Below are 16,422 nucleotides of genomic sequence, written 5' to 3'. Positions count from 1 at the left end.
GGGGAGCTGGGGGTGCGGCCGGTCCCCGGGGGGTTGGTGCCCGCGGAACCGGCTCGCCGCGGGGGGAAGGCGCCCGAGGGGTCCCTGGGAGCCTGCAGGGAGCCTGGAGTGTGGAGCTGCGGGTGGGCTCCGTGTGGGGATCGGGCGGCAGCAGGGGCTCCGTGCCCCGGCTCGCCCTGGTGCACGCTCTCGGTGACAGGGCGGGCGCCCCAGGATGAAGCGCGCCGGGACGCTGCGGCAGGTCTCCGACTTGAGCGACTTCAACCGAGGCCACTGGCTGCGGGAGCTGCTGTGCCGCGGAGAAGAGCCTTGCCACGTCCAGCCCAGCCCCGACGGGCAGCACCTCCTGGTCCTGCAGAAGAGCGGGCCGCCTCCCACGCCCCGGGTGGTGGCCTTCCAGCGCCACAGCATCGCTGGAACCGACTTGGAGAGGAACTGGCAGCCGCCCCAGCCAGCCCTTGTGGGACTGCTCTTCCTGCAGAACCCTGTGGTACTGGACTCCTGGGTACTGGCCATGGTGTGGGAACACGGCCGGACCGAGGTCTGGCACTTTGTGGTGGCCGTGGGCTGGCAGCTGCTGCAGACACTGGAGCTCTGCCAAGGTGCCCGGGCACGAATTGTCTCCGTGTGCAGCCAGGGAGCCAGCCTGGTGTGGTGTGAGGAGAGGCCGCCCCTGGGTGCCCACTCGGACATGAGTAAGTGTGCCTTCAGATTCTGTGTCTGTGCCCGTGCTCTGGAGGTGGGGGAGCAAGGCGTGAGGCTGGGCACCGTGAGGATGGTCCTGCACAACAGCCCTGAGTACCAGGTCCTGGCCTCCCCTCAGCACATCTTCCTGGTGCCTGCTGCTGCCTGCTTTGCCACCACTTCCAAATTCCTCCTCATCTGGCATCCTGAGACAGCAAAGCTCACCATCACAGCCCCCTCTGCAGGCTTCATCCACAGCAAGGTGCTGCACTCCAGCAGCGAGTCAGACTTCAGAAAACTCCTACTGGGTTCTGTGGGCCTTCTCTCAGGTTTTACACCCCTGGACATTCACACATCTGCTGTGTCTAACAGTGGGGGTCTGCTGCTGGTGAGCACAAAGGGTGCTGTGAACATGGTGGAGCCAGATGGGACACAGAGGCATGTCTTTGACCTGGAGGTGGGCTCCCTGGCCCAGGGGAGTCCTGTCCGGCTAAAGACCTTTGGCAGCATCCTGGCCTGTGTGCTGGCTGGAGTCCTCTACCTTGTCGACCAGAACAATGGAAGGCTCATAGAAAAAGAAGTACTGAGCATGAAAGAGGTGCATTTCCTGGAGTCCCCAGGAGAGGAGGACGGTATCCAGCTCCTCACTCAAGCTGGCATCTATAGCTTTTGTTTCTCCAAACCTGAAGATAGCAGCAGACCTGAACCATGCCTGGTGGAGATGGTGTTTGAGGAGGCCTGCAGATACTACCAGAGGAGAAGCCTCAGCAGCTCCAAGCTGACAGTGGAGAAGTTGAAGAAAGGTGGTGCATTCCAGGCTCCTGTGGCCCTGGCTGCTATCCTGCAGCACAGCCTCCACCAGAAACAGAAGCCAGCTCAAGGCCTACAAGACACTTATGCCAAGCTGTTGAGCACAATGAGCCTGGAGCTGCAGAGCTACATGAGCCTGGAGCTCCTCAAGACCTGTGTGGTGTGTGCCCCAGAGAGTGAGGTGGAAAGCTACTGCAAGGAACTGGTGGAGCAGGAGGTCAGCCGCATTCTGCACTCTGACATGGACAAGGACAATTTGGCCTACCTCAACTCTGTCTTTGCCTCTTTCCCCAAGGCTGCCTGGAAGGCCACAAGGAGCTGCCTGCAGCTGCAGCAGAATGGGGAGGGCCTCTTGGTAGCCAGGGCCACCCCAGAGGTGTGGAAGAAGGTTCTGGGAGGGCCACAGCTGGACGACGTGGGTCAGAATGGGATGGTCCCACTCTTTGAGCTCATCTGCGCTTCCTTCCTGAGGTTCAAACCCAAGTGGTTGCCCAGTTTTGTGGAGCTGACCCAGCAGTACCTTAGCATGTCTTGGGCATACAGCAGCAAGGAGGGCCCAGAGGGTCGGGTGCCGCTGTACAAGAGAGCACTGGGAGTACTGGCTCGGAAGAACAAACACAGTGAGGGAGACAATGAGATGGAGTTGGAACTGCTGCTCTGCAGCAAGAGGCCTAAGGCTGTGCTGCAAGCTCTGCACCTTCTTATCCGTCTGAAGCGGTGGCAGCGGGTGGTGGAGGTGGCAGAGAAGTTCTCCAAACTCAGCCCCTTGCTTAACAAGGAGATATTCACCACACTGCTGGCTGAGTTTGCCCAGCACCGGGAGCTGGACCCATATCTGGACAGGCTGTGGCCACTGTGCCCTACTGAGCTCACTGCCTCAGACATCCTCACCGTGGTCCTGCAGCACCTCCCTCACTCCCAGGAGGACCCAGTGCCTTTTTCCAGCGAGGGGAACCAGCTGACTGTGGGCTTGCTTAAGCCACTGCTGCAAAGGGTTGCGCAGCGTCCCAGTGTCCACGAAATGTACTTGGATGCCTTGCAGAGTCCCACCTTCCCCCCTCCTACCCCACCCCGAGAGCACAAAGTCCCCTCAAAAGCAGCAGCCGATGATGTCCCTCAGCAACCGATAGCAAGGACTTCCTCACCCTCGGCACTGATACAGGATGACAGTGTGTGATGGGGGAAAGGACAACGTGATCCCAAGCCTTGGGTGCACGAGGAAGGGAAAGCCACATGCACCCCAGGAAATCCTACCCTGCGTGGCAGTATGGAAGCCTGCTCCTTTCTGAAGCCTCCCTGTAGCAGCATCTCGAAGAACCTGGTGGGTGGCTGGGGCTGGGAGATCTCCTCTGAGCCAGGGCAGGCTTTCTGGCTATTCCTATCAAGTGCAATTGTGTGTGCCCAGTGGAGGAGCAAATGCCAGGTGCATTTGCAGATGAAAATGCTGGTTGCACTACAGGACTACAGAACTGCTCCCTGCCCAAAGCACTTTGTTTTCAGTTTGCTTGGCTCCTTTATATATCCACTTCTACTTCCCTGATCCTGTAGGACTAGTGGTGGAGTGATGGGCAGGGACACACACAGTCTTCCCATTCTCTGCTCAGTGAGTTGGGTGGTGCCTATAAGTTCTGCCTGTGAAAAACGGGGCATGTTTCTTGCAGCAGGGTCACCAAGTCCTGCTTCTTTGGGCTCAGTCAGATGCTAAATGCCAGTGTGGCACTGGAGGTCCCAGCACACGTGCTGGCAGCTGCAGCACTCTGCATACTGTGTCACCCCAGTTCCTCTGGGATCAATCCTGTAGCTGTGACTGATTGCAGCTACTTAGCTGAAGAGAGCAGCCTAATTCCCTTATCTCTCTATCCCAGACAGTACCCAAACTCTCTTCTGAGCTGAGAAGCTGGCAGCAGCCTGTGTGAGCTTGGGGCTGGCCCTGCCTCTCCCTTTCCTTTGTGGAAGCTTAGATTATACTGCAGGACACCCAGGCCCTCTGTTCCCATCTCCTCTACCTTTGCCCTTTGCACACAAAGGGGCTTTGTCAGGGTTGTCTGGCTCATATTGTGCCTCTTTTTGCAAAGTCAGTGTAACTTGAGAGCAGTTGTGCAGGAAGATCCAGGTTCCAGCCTCACTCTGATACCCTCTGCCTGGCCCCCTCCACCAGGAGGGAGACCCTAGCTATGGCTTTGCCCCTGCATTTTGGGCTGTGGTGTAAAGGAGCTGTCTCTTGCCTTGTTGGGCTGGGGGAGATTCACCTGCATTAGTCCTCTTGAGAGTGGTCTGAAGTGTGGAAGACAGACTCCTTTTAAAAATAAAGGTTCCTAAAGCAGTGCTGAGGTGGTGGTGGATGTTGTGAGGGTGCACACCCTCGGGAGGAGGGCGGTTGTGTTTTGCTTCTGGTGAAAAGTGGACAACCTCAGCTCACTGGTACTGCCCAGCATGGCTCACTGCTGGTACAGCTCCGTTCAGAGAGCATGCCCAGACAGCCCATTCCCTCAGCTGCTTACCACTATGAAGCCATGGAGGCAGGAGTCTGCACAGGCAGGCAGAAGTGTGTATGCTGCAGAGAAGGCCCATCCATGCAGTGGACAGCTGTGGCTGGGCCCAAGACAGAGTTGAGGAGGGGGGATCTTTTCCTCAAGAGCTGCAACTTGTACATTTTTTTGAAAAACTAGCAATGGGAAGTACTTTTCTGGCCCAGCAGGAGCCTGCTGCCAGGCACTCAGTGTCAGAGCTGCTGTTGGAGAGATCCTGGTTTGTGAAACCACTGTAAAGATGCGGCAGGGCCTCCCCCAGACAAGGGCTTGGCTGCAGAAAGTCCCTGTGGTGGAAAAAGGTCTGGCAAAGAGGAAGAGGAACTGCTGCAACGGTTGCCTAGAGGCTGGCTGGCTATTGATGAGACCTTCCTTGTTAGGAAGGGGGTGCTGTGGCCATGGGATGCTGCCAGTTTCCTTCCCACACAAGGAAGCCACCTGATTCTGGCAGCTGCTGCTCACATGAGCAAGGGAGCCTGGCCTGAAAGGAGAGCTGGCAGCAGCCACTGTGGGCTGTCCCTGCCTCCTCTCCAAGCAGCTGCTGGCTCTGCCTGATGCTGCTCTCACCCATCTCCCAGGGCTGCTCAGGAGGAGGATGATGGACGGACCTAGAGCCCTTTCGGAGCCATTGCTCCAAGGACAAGGATGCTGCCCTGGGGCAGCACTGAATGGAGAGCTGCTGAGAGCAAGCCCCACACCTTGGCAAAGGCTGTGCAGTAACTGGGGGGGAGATCTTCATTGCCAAGGCTGGGTTTGGATGCAGGTGGTCACAGTAGCACAGCGAATTAGGGTCAAGCTTCCTGCCTTCCAGCACTAGCTCTGCAGAGAAGAACAGGCAGATCAGGGAAGGAACAATGCCTGTAAAGCCAGCAAGAGGAAACTGAAGCCAGCAGCCATCCTGTGTGGGCTGATGTCCCCGAGGCACAGCAAGGGAAGAGGAAGCGGGGAACGCTGTGTGGTAGGGACACCCTGAGGCTTGGGGAAAGAGACCTTCACATGCAGGCCCTAGACAGGCAGGAAGCAGTCAGAATTTGGGAGCCTGATGGTTCAGGGTAGGGGAGAGCAAGAGACAAAACTGAGCTGAATGCTTTCCAAGAAATGCTGGAAATCCCCAAGGACCAGAAAGGCTAGACATCCCTATGGGGAGCAGTGACCAAACCACTCCAAAGAACAAGATTCAGCTGAGTAATAGGCAAGCACAGGGCTCTCTCTGCAGTCAGATGGGTGCTGGGGGGAGATAGCAGGAGGTAAGGCCGGTGCAGCTTCAGATAACACCCAAAGGAAAAACCAGCGATTAGGAGATCTGAAGGCAAATAGAAATAGCAATAAAGCAGATGCATGTAGCAGAGGGTGAGCTGGCCAGCCTGGCTCTCTCACTCTGCTCCAGAGAAACTTAGACTTTACAACAAAGGAAATGAGTCAAGCTGTTCACGCATATTCCCTGTGCCTGACATGGCTTTCGGGATGGTCCCTGTGCTTGCACGAAGGAGCAGCACAAAGCAACACCTGCACTCACCCCAAGGCTGCAGACCAAGTCACCCTTGGCTTATCTGTGCACGCAGCTCTCGCTGTGCAGAGCATGGGATGTGCAGGAGTGGACACGGGAAGTCCCCATGCCACCATACCTAACGGAAGGACATGTGGGCTGCAGGCACCCCATAAACTAACTGGAAACGCACAGATGATACATACCAGGGTTGCCAGAGGGAAGTGCTTCATGTCTTGGGGACAGCTTGGGGTGGCACCTCATGGACAGGAGGCTCTTGGTGTGGCTTTTCCCAGGAAAGGACCTGACACCTAGCCAGCCACAAGTGAAAAGGGCTGCCCGGTGAGGGGAATGTCATCCAGCCCTGGCGATGCTGAGCAGTGGTCCTGTATCAACCCATGGGCTGGCTGTGGGCAGAGCACGCTTGGGACCCCAGAAAGAGGCCTCTGGTCCCAAGCACAGCCCCAGCTTGTGCCAGCAGTGGAGAACCCTCCCTGTCCCTACCCCTGTGTCCTTCACAGCCAGACCTGAGGAGTGCAGCCACATCCTGCAGTGCACACAAACATCCCATTTATTGTTTGACACCAAAAATCACAGCCTTGAAAAGAAGCAGGCTCCCTGCAAAAATAAATAGTCACATTTTTCAAGTCAGGGGGGCCTTTCCATTTCTTCCTCCATCTGTGGGCGACGGGGGCTAATGCCTTGTGGATGGCCTGGGGATTCTGTAGTAGTTGAACGCAGGTGGCCTGCAAAACCAAGGTCACTGACATCACCCTCAGCCACAGAAGGGAGCAAGGGACAGCCCAGGATGCACTAGGATGGCCAAATATCATCCCACTCCTATCACCCAGTCCCACAGGAAAGAGGCTATGGGGACAGCCTCCCCAAACGCACCAGCCTGGGAGACTGGGAGCAGCAGCACCTCCAAACTTAGGAGTGTGGGAAGATGATGGGGGAACCCTAGAACTGTGTGCACTGCAAAGGTCCCACCCTCAAAGCCTTCCCCTGGTACCAGCGCACTCCTTGGCCTGCACTCACTCACCCTGTTCCCCACCTCACCCACCTCTCTTTGTGCCCTGTCCCCCTTCATACCACAGGATCTGCCCCCCATCCCACACAGGGACCTGGCAGTGCAAATAGCTTACATCTCAAATTCTTCGTTCCTGGAGGGGAGAAAAAAGAGAGGACAGTGTCAGTGGAGCAAGACTCTTGGGACAACCCAGCATCTCCTGGTGGGACAATGTCTCTCCCAGATCACAGAAGAACATGGAGAGTTCAGGGTGCTCTGGTCCCCTCCATCCTGGATGCCTGACCTGAACACAGAGCATGGGCTCCTACAGCCCCCCTGAATGTTGCTGCCCCCAGAGCCTCCCTGCTCCTTCCCTGGGCAGGCAGAGTGGCACCCACACTCACTAGTTCAGCAGCACACAGTTCCCCCATGCCAGAATTTCAGTTCCCCCAAGTTTCCCAGGCAGCTGAGCCTGTGTCTCGAGCCAGCTCAGTGCAGAACCAGGGCTGGGGAGCCCCAAGCACACTGGCTGCACTGCAGAGCCAAGATGTAGCCCTCGGGAGTTGGAAAGCCAACTGGAAACTGCTCACTACCCTCAGGGGTCAGTAGTGGAGTGGCAGTGAAGCTGCTGGTCAGAGGGTCCCAGAGGGCTGGGGGGCAGCCCTGGGACACCGGTGGCCACAGGTGTGTGAGCAAGCACTGCACCCTCATGGCAAGGACACCATCCATGCAGCACATTGCATTCTGCACAGCATGAAGCTGAGCTCCTGTTTGGGGGCCCCAGCACAAAAATGGTGCAAAACAGAGCCAGGCAGGTGATGGACCCTCGAGCCAGGCTGGGGCTGCAGCCCTGCCAGCTCCTTCCTCCAAGGGGAGCTGGATTCTCATCTGCCCAAAGAAGAGGTTCAGAGCTGGCAGGGCCAGGCTCTTTTCCAGAACATCTCCACCCTCAGAGGCTGAGGGTCCCAAGTCAGCCCATGTTACTTTAGGATCAGCCCCACAGGCCACCATGAGGCACATGAAGGGACAGCTGGCAGTGCACTTTGCACGAGGGGACGCCAGACCCAGTGTGGCCATAGGGGGTGGGGCTGCTCCTCACCTGTACACATCAGCAATGTCCATGCGGCGGTAAAACTTGGCGAGTCTGACAGCCAGGATGATGCTGGGCAGCAGGAACAATGTGCACCAGCCCAGGCTGAACCAGAAGGCATTCTGGAGGGTTGGGAGGAGAGTCATTAGGGCTAGACAGCAGCTGGGAGAATATCTTTTGCTCTCAGAGCTCCCCGATGACCACCCACTCCTTCTCACAGCTTGCTCTTAGCCACAGCAATCCGATGGGGAGAAGCTGAGCCCTGCTTCCTGTGCATCCCTCATCCTTCCCTGCATCCCTCATCCTGTGCATGATGAAAACAAGGGGACCTCACAGCCACCCTACACACACGTTTCACTCCACACGCCGCTGCCCCACTCACCACAGAGTCCATGATGTAGTCGCAGCCAATGACCTCCACATTATCCAGGGTCTGAGCTACGGGTTTGCAGCGTGCCACATCTTCTGTCAGCTGGACACATGAGTGGGGACAGGACATGTCAGCACCCTGCAGCTCATCCTCCCCTTCCCTCCACCCCACCAAGGAAGGCTCAACTCACCCTGCTCTTGGCCCATGAGATGTAGGTCTCAAAGAAATGCAACAGCTGCTCCAGGAAGGCCCGTGTCTCCTGGTGGGGGGAAGCACAGAGTGGAGATGCTGCACCACCAGCCCTCTCCATGCCCCATGTCCCCTCCATGTCAGGATGAGGGCGCTCAGACCACCTCAACCCAGCAGCAATGTGACTGCATGCTTCACCCCACCCCAGCCCCTTGCTGGGGGTGCCATAAGGGGCAGGGGCACCCAGGGGTGCAGGAAACCCCCAGGGAAAACAACAGGGCAGGACAAGCAGCCAGACATTGCTTGGCATCCCTGTGCAGAGGGAGGTCTTGGCGTGGGGGTGCAATCACATCCCCACGGTGTGGCCCAGGAGCAGGACAAGGCAAGCTCACATTCTTGATGATGTTAGGAGTCTCCGTTTCCAGGAACTTCTGGGTTTTGTTGGCTTTGTCCAGCGCAGTTCTTGTCTCTCCCTGGGGTGAAAGGTGCTCTCAGCAGTGTGATGGAAGTGGGGTCCCTACCCTGCACAGCAGCACTCCCTGGGGCACAGCCTCTCTGAGCTGTGGTATTCCCAGCAGTCACACACTGGTAGTGCCCGAGTACTTCAGGTGAAGGGAGCCTGTCCCTGGCAGGGTCCATGACATGGGCCCTCTCCCTCTGCCCCATGAGCAGCCTCTGCAGCGCATGCCTGGGGAGTCCCACAGCAGTCACCAGCCCCCTAGACTGCAGGTTACCCCCACCATCTCTGCTGCAGGACCTCAAGGGTGCTTTGCAGGGTGCCCTGGACTGGGGTGCACTCAGGAGGTCCCCTTGTGCAGCTTACCTCGAGCTGGGCAGCCCCACTCTGCACTGAGTGGATGTTCTTCTTCAGGCTTTGCTGGGGACCAAGAGAGGGAGGTCAGAGGTGTGGACCTCACAACTCAGACAAGACCATGCCAGCAGGCTCCAAGCTCTAGGGAAGCCCACGCCAGCACCCCCAGGACCTCCCTCAGCATTGCTCACCAGTGGTCCAGAGAAGTTCGCCTGCATCTCCTTGTCCGTCTCCCTCAGTTTACGAGCCTCATCTTCCAGGTCCATTTTCACATCTACGTCCTGGAGAAGCTACAGTCAGCAGTGCCCCTTGCACAAGGTCCGGGCCCCACCATAGCCAGCTGATGGGCCTGGCTGGGGAAAAGAGCTGAACGAGGGTGAAGGGCATTGCCTCAACACCCAGGCAGGGACAGAGGAGCCCCACAGCCAGTGGCTTTGAGGACAGGGTGGCCATGGCCCTGGAGTGCCATGGTCTCTCACCGTTTTTTCTGCCAGCTGCTCCAACTCTGTGGCCAGATCCAGGAGACTTCCCTGGGTTATGTTCTGATCCAGCTGGAAAAGGCAGAGACAAAGCCATGAGAATGGGGCTCCTGTACACCATCCTTGTGGGGCAGAGTGGAGTCAGGGCCTTCTGGGTAGAGGATGTGCTTGATTGCCAGATGGGGTGACATGGATGAGAGCCTGCAGTAGGATTACCACAGCGGCAAAGGGTAGGTGACAGTGGACATCCTCAACCCACATCCAAACCCCCCCCATCCCAACACCAGGCTGCCCTCAGCCCACCTGCTCCAGGGTGAGGGTGAAGTCAGGGGGCTGCCCAGCCTGAATGGCATGCAGCAGCATGTCTTCCTGTGTCTGGTTGAGCAGGGAGATGGGGCTCAGGGTGATGTTCACCTCCTCGAAAGCCATGGAGATCTCTCCTGTGTACTGCCAGAGCAAAGGGGGCCATATGGAGCATGTGCTGGCCCCTCACTGTCCCCTCAGCTCTGTGCCCCCATCCCTGCCTTCCAGACCTGGCACCCCCAAGCTCACCTGGCTGATATTCAAGAGCTCATCCAGGGACACACGCTGGTCCAAGTGCAGAGTTTTCCACAGAGAAGCATCTTGCTGGCATTGCCTGCAGGATGGGGGCGTGGGCTGAAAACAGGGCAGGCAAAGGCTACCCCCTCCCAGAAGTATGTCCTCACCTGTGCAGGTAGGTCGCACTTTGGTCCTTCCCTGGCATCAGTGCCTGCCCACAGCCACAGCAGGTAGGGCAAGCTGCCCCCCTCCTGGAGAGCATCTGAGGGCATTGAGTAGCTATACCCTTCCCCAAAGACAAAGTGCCAGGGCTGGGACCCACCTGTATATCTCTGAGAAGTTTGTCGTGTCACCCTCCTGGCCCAGCAGCTCTGAGAGGTTGAAGCCAGGGATCAGGCCAGGAGTGTCCAGGAGCTAAGAGCAAGAGAAGAGATGGAAAAACTAGACACAGTGCAAGGCAGAACACCTCAGAAGGATATCCCAAATGGCCAGTGCTGCCACAGCTCCACCAGCAGCCCTCGGAAAGGCTGCAGTAGCTCTGGGCAGGAGTGTCTCCCCACAGGGAGCTCACCTGGAAGAGCTGCTGGTTGCGCCAGGACTCGCAGAATAACATGTAGACATTCCCCCCCGCCACGAAGATGATCATCACCAGCAGCATCAGCAGCCAGGAGAAGATGAAGCTGAAGCCGACCCCTCTGCGGGGACAGAAATGCTGTCAGCACCTGTGGCCCTGTGCTCCAGTGCTGATGCTGGCATTGCCCCCAGCTCACAAAGCCCAGGGGCTGCACAACCCTTGCCCTCCACAATTCCAGGAACGCCATCATTCCTCCAAGCATGTCTCCATTCTGCCTTCAGCCCCCAGAGTACAACCTGGAGCTTGGATTCCAGAATAGCTTCCCACAGCTTTGCAAGCCAGCACTCCCCTGCAGAGCCACAGGACCACACACACACTGCCAGTCCCCACCAGCACGGTGCAAACAGGCTCCCCTCGAACGCTTCTCACCAACACCATGTTTTACCTTCACATTTACTGCTGCATGGGGAGTTGCCATGGGGTTGGCCATTAATATAATGGGACTGCAGTAACATGATAATTTAGGAGCTTGAGCATTCCCAGACCAGCTGTGCCCACCCAACCCACCGCTCCCACACACATCCTCAGCAACAAAGGGAGCCTCACGCCATGAAGAAGTTCCCGCCAGCATTGGAGAGACCACTGCGTTTTGTGGGCAGCACGCCTTCCTTCAGCCCCAGGGGCCCCAGTAGCAGCCCAAAAATGTTGCAGAGGACCACCAGCAGCACTGTGCAGCACAGGAGGGCACACACAATCAACCTGGGATAAGACAAAGAGCAGGAGTCAGACAGAAAGATCTGGGACCCTGAACAGCACCACACAGTCCACTGGCTGCTTTCCTGGGGATGAAAAAGGCCCCAGGCACTCCAGCAGTGAAGGGGCACAGGCGGCTGCAAGGTACAGCTCTGACTACCCTGCACCCTCAGCTCCACCACCCAGTGAGCTCCCACCTCCAGGAGGTCTGGATCAGGATCAGGAACCTGAGCCTCTCTGGACAACAGAGCTGGGGATGCAGCAGCCCCTCACCTACCTGAGCCCATCCCAGGTGATGATCGTCCCCCTGTACTCCTCCAGCACCAACATGGCATTGCCCACAAAGGCCCCGACTTTCTCCTCCACATCCGGGAATGGCAACTGTTCCTGCAAGCTTCTGATCTCCTGCCTGATGAAGCCCAGCTGGTCCTGTGTTTCTGCAGGGGACAGGGACAGGTTGGCACTGCAAGCTGCTGCCCAGGTCCTGCAGGGCAGTGGAGACCAGGAGAGGATGGGATAGGGACAATCATGGCCAAAGATGGCACTGGCACAATGGAACCTGGGGACAGCCAGGGTTGCAAGCAGTAGGTTGGCAGCAGGTAAAGTCCACCAGGCAGGGGTGGGTTGCAAAGGGAGAAGGGAGTCTTGGGAGAGGAGAAGTTGGCACACTGCACACAAAGCCCTGCTTACTTGCCACCACATCCTGGGCCTGCTCTTGCACCTTCTCAGAGATCGTGTTCAGCGTTCTGTTAACCTGCAGCAAGGGAGCACAGCATACAGTTCACACCCCTGCCCTCAACCCAGGGCTGAGCAGCACATCCTCTTGGCCTCAGATCCCAGTGCACAGGATAGCCAGGACCCCCAGAGCACCCAGTCCACCCCACCAGTGCACAGGGGTGGTGGGGACAGTGAACAGACCTCTAGCCAGCCCTTCCCTCCATGTCACAGCAATGAACTCCCCACACGGCTTTTCCCAAGCCACCCCTGTCAGCACAGCCCCAGCAGTGCTGCGAGCACCCAGCACAGAGCCTGTCTCTAAGGGACACCTCTTACCTTCTCTAAATCAGTCGCTATGCTGGAGCGAGAGACATCACGCAGTGCCTCCAGCTGCTGCTGCACACTGGGGATCTGCAGGGAAGAGCCTGGGGTGAGAGAGCCACAGGGGGCTGGAGAAGGGGCTGCGGGGCCCCTCACCCCGCACCCCGCCCCTCCTCACCGTGCTGTAGTTGGCGGTGAAGGCGAGGCCATTGAGAGACACGCTGTTGCAAGGGGAGCCACAGCTCTGCAGGGTCTGGTTGAGGCTGTCCCGCAGGCTGTCCAGCCGCTGCCCGAACTTGCTCTGCAGCTCCTCAAGGTCTGAGCGACTGGTGGTGATGTCGTAGAAGGTGGCCTCCAGCTTCTCCATCCCTGGGGAGACAGCAGGGGGCTCAGGGCCTTATCCTGCCAGTGCGGCAGGGACTTATTCTCACCAAGCTGAACCTCAGGGACCCATAAAAAAATGCAACATAGAGGCACCCCCAAAGTCCCAGCACTTGCCCCAGGGTGAGACTGGGAGGCCAGATGGATCCTGCTCCCTGAGAGCCTTACCCAAACATGCACCTACCCCAGCTCTCAGCCCCAGCATCCCCAAGTCCCCTGTCAGCCTCCCAGGGGTGGGGCCATTACCTTGCAAGAGGCTCTGGAGAGATCCCAGAGCCCCGTCCGTGCTGTTCCTGATGCGTGAGGTGATCATGCTGCCCAGGTTGGGCCCAATGTCTGCAGAGATGGGAGAGGTGGTGTCACTCACAGGACCTCCACTTGCAGGAAAGCTGGTGAAAACACTGATCCCTCCCAGCATCCCAGCCCTCACCCACCCCTCAGGTGGGGGTCAGAGGGGACACCCTCACCCTGCCACCACCTGCATCACCCTTCCCAGAGAGCAGCCTGAATGGGGAAAAGCAGCGGCTGGAGCAGAGCTGAAGCCTGAAGGAGCCCCTAGACTTAATCCCTTTGGACACCCCCATAAGAACCAGCCCAGTGACCCCCAGGGTCAGCAACCATCCATAGGGCAGCAAGGCAAACCCACACAATACCCCCACTGCCCAAGCACCCCCAGCCATGGATCAGCTCACCACAGGGGCACCCCCAGCCCTGCCCACCACACACACTCACCCTGGAGGCTGCTGTTGACATGGCCCAGCGGCACGTCGCTGCTGTCGATGATAAAATCAACTTGCTGTAGGGATAGAGATTTGGTGTCAGTGTGGGTGGGGACCCTTCCCTCACTCCAGCCCTATTGTTGCCCTTCCCCAGGGGGCTATTTAGGCTGCTCCCTACACCTGGTCCCTTGCCCCCCATCAGGCACCCCAGCCGTGGCAGGGGGGACCAGGCATGCCTGGGGAATGGAGGCCACGTAGGTGCGGATGTTGTCCAGCGTGTTGTTCACATTAGGGAAGGTGCTGTTCACAGCCTGGGAGAAGCGGACGTTGCTGATGAAGGCACAGACACCACCAGCCCTAAAAGGGAAGGGCGGCAGGGTCAGTGCACAGGAAACTTAATCCTGATGCTCTCCTCCCAGTACCTTCCAAATCCACCCACACTGACCCCAGCCTGCAGGGTGTGGAGCACATCAGTGAGCCTCCACTTCCAGTGCATCCCTGCAAGTGCCCTGCACAGAGCTAAGGGACCAGAGAAGAGGGACGCAGGAAACTGAGGCATGGGGAGCCCAGTACCCAGTGCACCTCCAGTTCCCCGTGGTGAAGCTGTCTGGAAAGGTTTGTGCCCTGCCAATGAGCAGCCCCCCCGGGGCCAGCTTCGCACCACCGCCACTTCCTCTCCTTTGTCCCACCGTGCCGGGATCTACTCGTGTGAACAATGGCAGTTTCCTGGCACGGCCACCGAGCGCCGCGTTTCCACCCACCCCTGGATCCCATCCGGAGATTCCCGGCCAGAGTACTCACAGGAGGAAAGCGGTGACCACCAGGACAGAGACCCAGAGCGCCCAGCGCCGGCAGCCCATCCCTGGCTTCTGCTTCTGGTACATGCGGCCCCCGCAGTTCCCGCAGCAGCGGCAGCAGCAGAAGCAACATCCCACCAGTGGCACGAAGATGATGAAGAGGACTCCAATGGCCGCACAGACCAGAAAACCCAGCTCGTACAGCAGCAGCTGGGATAAGAAGAATGAGAGGCAGCATAACACTGGTGCCCCTGAAGACTCCTCAGCTCTGAGGGTCCTGTCCAAACGCACACAGGGCAGAATGGGTCCCCTCAGGGGGCTGCATATCTCCCCTTGCTGTATGGCATCCAGGGCTCAGCCTCAGAGCAGCACCTACTAGCATCCCCCAGTCCATGGTGGTCTGGGGCTGCCAGACCTCCGCCCTGGCTGCTAGCTCACCTCCTCGATATCCTCCCGGTTGAGTTCGATCTGAGACTGCCCAAAATCAATCATTTCTGGGGAATAAGAAACAGAGAGGGCTGTGAGCAGGTGCTAGGCCCTGGGGGGCTCTCCAGGCAGGCCCCACACTCTGCTCATCTCAGAGTTGGACTCCCAGTCCCAGGCATCACCTGTGGCTCAGACCAGCTGTGAGTACCTGGCATGTTTCTCCTTTCCAGTTGCCCTCCCCAGCCCACATGCTGAACAGCATTTCTGCATCTGGGAAAAGTGCTGCCAGCCTCCAAACTCTCAGGGTTCCACAGAACAAGGGAGTCCTCAGCCCACTGGGCATCTCAGCCCCCAGCCCACTCAGCCCCCAGGGGCACTGCCCTGGGGCTGTCCTCCTGCAACCCAGCCCCAGGGAAATGCCCGAGGGCACTGCCTGCGTGGGATAGGTGCAGGGGCAAAGTCCCCCTGACGTGCTGTCTCTTTCATCCCCGGGGCTTGCCCTGCCCATGGCTCATGGACTCATTACAAGCCATGATGACACAGGGTGCCATTTACTGTACCCTGGTATCTGTGTGACATGAACAAGGCCACAAGGCCATTGAGGAGTTTGCCAACTGCACCTTTGCCTGCAAGTTGATAGTGGCAAGTTCAGGGCAGAGCTGTGCCAGTAACACATCCCTGTCCTCTCAGATGTGGAGGAGCAAGAGCAAGCTCTGGCAAGCTGGGCAGTGTGCAGGGAGTGCCCGCAGAGCTGCTGTGCGGGCACTGGGACACGCTGCTCTTGGTGGCCAGCAAGCACAGAGAACTGCAAGTCAGACAAGGACTCTGCAGGCAGAGTGGGCTTTCCTCTGCACTTTTGTTGGGGCCTAGGATTAAAAATACCTGGAGTGAGGATAGGGCAGGAGTCTGCAAGGTGAGACTACCACCAATGCCTGTCTTGAGGTCCAGCTGAGAAAGCCCCAGTGACAGTCGTGATGGGATATGGGCAGGACACAGATAGCAATCCTTGGGGACCCCACTCTGATTCCCCCAACCATACCCCTCCTTACCCAGTACCCCGGTGTTAAAATCCTGGATGGACAGTCACCAGTGCAGGAAGGCTCAGGCTCAACTGGGACTGGGAAGCTCAAAGCAGCCCCCCCACCCCCTTGCCAGCCCCCCCCCCCGCTGTCGTGCACCCACCTACGGGCAGGGGATTGGGCTGCACCAGCCTCAGGAAGCCGTGTGCCATTGCCAGCAGCCCTGGTGTGTTGCTCCCTGGCGCCTCAAGGCCAGGGCCGTAAGTAGGCTGTGGGATGTTCCCCAGCTCCATTGCAGCAGCTCCGGTGGACACCTGGGCACAGAGAGGAGCTGTCGGTGTCGTCGGGGCACAGTACCACCCAGCCTGCCCTGCCTCCAACCAGGAAATACAGAGAGAAAAATCAGGCACCTGCCAGCTCCTGCCCGGAAGGAATAAGCTGTGGGAGAGCACCAAGTAGTGATGGGGAGTCCTGGGAACAGGGGGGTGGGAAGCCAGGCAGGAGGTGCCCGCGAGGGACCAGGGGGGCTGTGGGGGATGAAGAGGAGCACTCACCCCGTCCTCTGGCACCACTGTGCGTCCACAGCTGCTGCAGGGCCCAGCCACACAGTGCCAGCGCCCAGGTTTGTGGTTTGTTTAAGTATCAGCGGTGATTGCTGACAAGGTGTTTGCCGGGAAAGGCGGTGATACCGGGATCGCCCCACCCTGCCCACTATACCT

At 58.4% G+C, this 16,422-nt stretch overlaps 2 protein-coding genes across 2 annotated transcripts; one reads left to right on the top strand and one right to left on the bottom strand.

The window, feature by feature from the left end:
• The first annotated feature begins 66 nt into the window (after positions 1-66).
• On the top strand, positions 67-6,155 carry HPS6 (HPS6, biogenesis of lysosomal organelles complex 2 subunit 3). The gene has a single exon (XM_027647931.1). It carries the CDS (start codon positions 215-217, stop codon positions 2,669-2,671), a length of 2,457 nt encoding a protein of 818 aa, XP_027503732.1. The 5' UTR covers positions 67-214; the 3' UTR covers positions 2,672-6,155.
• On the bottom strand, positions 6,059-16,422 carry LOC113949404 (prominin-1-A-like). The gene is made up of 25 exons (XM_027647934.1): positions 16,258-16,422; positions 15,867-16,017; positions 14,697-14,752; positions 14,263-14,468; positions 13,698-13,818; positions 13,475-13,538; positions 12,989-13,078; positions 12,540-12,730; positions 12,377-12,451; positions 12,014-12,077; positions 11,601-11,760; positions 11,177-11,329; positions 10,568-10,691; positions 10,319-10,410; positions 10,009-10,093; positions 9,760-9,903; positions 9,457-9,528; positions 9,169-9,258; positions 8,990-9,043; positions 8,559-8,639; positions 8,168-8,236; positions 7,990-8,079; positions 7,617-7,729; positions 6,654-6,671; positions 6,059-6,254 (listed from the first exon to the last, which is right to left on the bottom strand). Exons 2-25 carry the CDS (start codon positions 15,994-15,996, stop codon positions 6,203-6,205), a joined length of 2,394 nt encoding a protein of 797 aa, XP_027503735.1. The 5' UTR covers positions 15,997-16,017; positions 16,258-16,422; the 3' UTR covers positions 6,059-6,202.

Source organism: Corapipo altera, unplaced genomic scaffold, assembly GCF_003945725.1.
Source record: "Corapipo altera isolate COAL_440 unplaced genomic scaffold, ASM394572v1 56, whole genome shotgun sequence".
NCBI lineage: Eukaryota > Metazoa > Chordata > Aves > Passeriformes > Pipridae > Corapipo > Corapipo altera.
The sequence above is the reverse complement of the archived record's forward strand: the minus strand, read 5'-3'. Positions and strand labels throughout refer to the sequence as shown.

Bases quoted from the DNA above. Each gene is read 5' to 3' on its own strand.
- HPS6 (XM_027647931.1), top strand. From the start codon at position 215: ATGAAGCGCGCCGGGACGCTGCGGCAGGTCTCCGACTTGAGCGACTTC.
- LOC113949404 (XM_027647934.1), bottom strand. From the start codon at position 15,996: ATGGAGCTGGGGAACATCCCACAGCCTACTTACGGCCCTGGCCTTGAG. The intron at 10,094-10,318 runs GTGGGTCCCAGC...CCCATCCTGCAG, and splicing joins AACTTCTCAGAGATATACAG to GCAATGCCAGCAAGATGCTT. The intron at 7,730-7,989 runs GTGAGTGGGGCA...CCAACCCTCCAG, and splicing joins ACTACATCATGGACTCTGTG to AATGCCTTCTGGTTCAGCCT.